Source organism: Monodelphis domestica, chromosome 7 (genome assembly GCF_027887165.1).
Source record: "Monodelphis domestica isolate mMonDom1 chromosome 7, mMonDom1.pri, whole genome shotgun sequence".
NCBI classification, from domain to species: Eukaryota; Metazoa; Chordata; class Mammalia; order Didelphimorphia; family Didelphidae; genus Monodelphis; species Monodelphis domestica.
This window is the reverse complement of record NC_077233.1, coordinates 59117732-59121609: the sequence shown is the minus strand read 5'-3', so window position 1 is coordinate 59121609 and position 3878 is coordinate 59117732. Positions and strand designations below refer to the sequence as shown.

The following is a 3878-nucleotide window of genomic DNA, read 5'->3' as shown; positions in this document are numbered from 1 at the left end:
TCTATTGCCTTCTTGGCATGCTTTAATAGAACTGAACCATTTAAGCAGTTAAAATACTTCAGATTTTTAGTGGTTAAAAGAACCTGAGACTTTTAGAAAAATCAGAATTGCTTAGTGCAACCAGTAAAAGCTCTGAAGATTGACCTCTGCTGAGTCATATCAGAAGGCTCAGGGAATAAATTTTAGACCACTCACGACTTCTGCAACTTGTCCTGTCATAAAAGACAGTGTGGTAGTTTAGTGGGTAGTTAAGGAAGATGGGTCTGGCTGTGTGGTCCTGAGTGCCCCTAGACAACTTTTTTTTTTTTAAACCCTTACCTTCCATCTTAGAATCAATACTGTATATTGGGTTCCAAGGCAGAAGAGTGGTAAGGGCTAGGCATTGGGGTTCAAGTGACTTGCCCAGGGTCACACAGCTAAGAATTGTCTAAGGTTGGATTTGAACCCAGGACTTCCTGTCTCTGGGCCTGACTCTCAATCCACTGAACCCCCCAGCCACCCCCCCCAAAAAAGTTTCTGACCAGAATAGAATTTCCTTGTTAGATCCAATGAAACCAGGCATGTATTTAATCTATATTTGACTTACTTTCTTTGACCTTCAGTGAGTTCCCAACTTTACCCTTAACTAAGTACCTTCTTGCAAAATTTAAAAATCAAAATTGGGGTGAGATGACTTCTATAGAAAGCATGGCCGCTTTTGCACTGGTAGGGTTTCTATGGGAACATCAGTTGTTTCTCAACATGTTTATACTGGAGAGGATTTTGTTACACATGAGTCACACCCTATTTTGTTTTGCCAAAATTTGCTCACACAAATTCTTAATGGTCCCTGTCATGAGGCCATACCTAATAGCCAGTTTAAAAAAATATATTGCTGTGTAAGCCATTGGCTAATAGAAAAAAAAATTATAGACTTTAAGATGGGTTCAGTACATTCAAACTCAAATAGATGCTATACTTGCCATGGGTTGTTTGAGTCTATCTTGCTTTTCTCTCACCAAGGCCTACCTATCCTACGTTTTTCAGACAAGCTTTAATAAATGGCCAATTATGTTCACATACTTGTGAAAGAAACAAAGCCAAAAGAAAAAAACCTGCCTTTCTAAGGAATGTTCCTTCTGGAATTCTGATTCCTCAATCAATCTTGAGTGGCAATTCCTTGAGATATGATTATTGTATGGTGAGGGGGGAGAGTCCTAGCTAGGGGGCTAGGAAGCTAGATATGGTAGGTGATAGTTTTGAGTATATCAGATGCCAAAACATTATTCCCGGAGCAGATTAAAATGTAATTAGGAAATACTTAAAAATACAATACAATAAAATACAATTTTAATGTAAAGATTCTAAGTCAATATGGCCTTCAAGAATCTTCAAGGTTCATTGGGCCCCCTTTCTAGTTTAGTTTGACACCATTGAGCTCTAGAAGATAGCACTAATTTTCAAGCCAGTTTTGTCACTGTGTAACATAACCGGTGTAACCCTGAGCAAATCAATTTCCCTCTCTGGGACTTAATTTCCTCATTTGTAAAATGCGGGAGTAGACTAGATGATGTGGGGGGAAAAAAATGAAATTAGTCTTTATGTAACCTTTTATTTTTCCATCATGGACTGATGGCCCCCAGCACCCCAAAGTGATAAAAAAAAAAGTTATCTTCACTATCTATAATGTATAAACATTTTTTATTTAACCTGTACAACAGTTGGAGGCTCACTCCAGATTATTGCTATTTCTTCAGGATTTAATGTTTGTGAACTTTGTTTCTCTGATTTTAGCCCTTTTCATAGGTACCTACTTTCTTAAGTGAATCCAAGGATCATATTGTAGGAACTAAGCTATAATTCTTTCTTCTGTTTTAATGAGGTACAGGAAGAAAATGCAGGTAAAGTCAAGGTTAGAGCTATTTGCATTAAATCATTGCAGGTGACTGACTACTCATTGAGGCAAGAAAGATGGCTGTGAAATGGAAATTTGATTTAAACTGGCAGCAGAGGGCTTTTGCATCTGCAGTACACATGTAAAATCTATTTAATTCTGGTTCTTCTTACAAAGAAAATGATCTAACATTTGCTAAAGTTCCTGAGGAGCTCCAAAGAAATCCACTCCATCAGCATATTTTGTTGGAAGATACCACTGAAAAGGTAAGATTCCCAAGTAGAAAAATATCCAGCTTTTACAAAATGACTAGGGTTTAAGTGAAGGCTGAATTCTTGTCTAAGGAGCAGTCCTGCAGCGTACTTAAGCCATCTCTGTTGATCTGGAACCAATTCTCCCTTTCCTCAACCTAAATCTCAAGAGCTACTGCCTAACTGCCATGATTCAGGGCAGTCGGAGGAACATCTGGCCATGGTGGAAGTGGGAGCCTGTTTGCTCAGAATTACAGCTTTTCAAAGGGGAACAGGTGCTTGACTTCCTCTCTTTTTTCCCTTTTTGTCTTCCTTGTTCCTTTCAGTTTCTGCTGCTCTTCTGTTTCTCGGTTTTGGGGCCAGGAGGCAGCCAGATTTTTGGCTGCTGCCTGTGAGCTGGTCCCTTCCTCATCTGATGAGAATCCTTCTCCCTCTGGGGGTGCTGCAGCAGCCTCACCCTAGAAACACAAGGGAACAGTTACAGGAGAAAGGACAACTTTTCTTTCAGGAGCTAAATCTCAGCTGTGTCCTCTAAAAGGAGGCAACAGACCTGTGCCACCTCTCTGCCTGGCATGGCATGTCAATGTCGTGTTAAATTTAAGAGCCGATCAAGCACACAGTTGCCTAACTTAGTTTGGTGGGCATTTGTCCTGCCGTGTTGTGTGGGGCTATTAGGATATCACAAGGTTATGCTGAAGAAATGAATAAAATGCCCACACCCTTTGATCCAGAGACTGCTGCTGGGTATACTCAAAAGGAGAGGCCCACATATGCGAAGGTATTTATAGTAGCTCCTTTTGTAGTACATAAAATTGGAAACCAAAGAGATGTCCTTTGAGAACAGATAAACACTGGTATGAGACTAGAAGCATTTTGTGCTCTAAGTAATAATGGACATGATGAATAGAATGGGAAGATGTACATGAATTATTGCAAAGGGAAACAAGGAGCCCCTGGAAAACAATCTGCAAAGGCAACAATGCCCACAGAGAGACTAAATGTGCCTTGCTCATTAGTATTGCGTCTGGGCCCATTAATGGCTGTTATACTTTCAGCCCTGGCAAGATTAGGAAAGACCTAGTCATAGAAAGGAAAAAATGGATAAAGGGAGATATGACCCACTGGGAGCCTTTAGGGTAGGGCAGGAGTCTATGTGGACCCCTAGTATTATTGCTTTGATATTAGATTGCTTTAAAAAAATAGGAAGCATAAATGAAACACCATTTGAGGGGGAAGGGGTTGTCTGTGATTGTTTTTGGCATGAAAAGGCACCCTCTACATTTGAAGAGGCTGGAAGCACTCCTCCCATCCAGTCCCTTCATTTTGTAGATGAGTTTGAAATCAACTATAGAGGTATAACCTAAGGGGGCAGCAGACCCCAGATTTCGACAAGTGTCTGACCCCAATTCGAGGATGAGCAGAGGCAGGAGCAGAGTTTACTCATCCGTGGAATCACAGAAGAGGCATGAAGCTCTTGGGGGGAGTGACAGCAGACAGCTTGCCTCTGTTGCCCAGCTCCCTGGGCTCTGCTCCCTAGCTGAAAGCTTCCTGACACTACATCTGTGGTGGGGCCAGTCTAATCCAGGAGTCCACATAGATACAGGGAAGGTCCCCCAACCAACACTGTAATACTCCAACTTAGTCATCACACTGGGAAACCCCAATGGAACACTCCCCACATGCCCTTTTAAACTCTCTCCTGCTAGAATACTGTGGAGATGGGATTAACTCTCCCCTGCCCATTTTTAGACTTA

General features: G+C 41.4%; 1 protein-coding gene across 2 annotated transcripts in view; it reads right to left on the bottom strand.

The window, feature by feature from the left end:
- Window positions 1-1661: 1661 nt before the first annotated feature.
- The window catches only part of XPC (XPC complex subunit, DNA damage recognition and repair factor), a 31056-nt gene continuing 28839 nt past the window's right edge, over window positions 1662-3878 (bottom strand). For both annotated transcript variants that reach the window (XM_001376920.5, XM_016424510.2), the window contains one exon: window positions 1662-2582. In XM_001376920.5, the coding sequence (XP_001376957.3) occupies window positions 2376-2582 (207 nt within the window). In that variant the 3' untranslated portion in view covers window positions 1662-2375. The remainder of the gene's footprint in view (window positions 2583-3878) is intronic.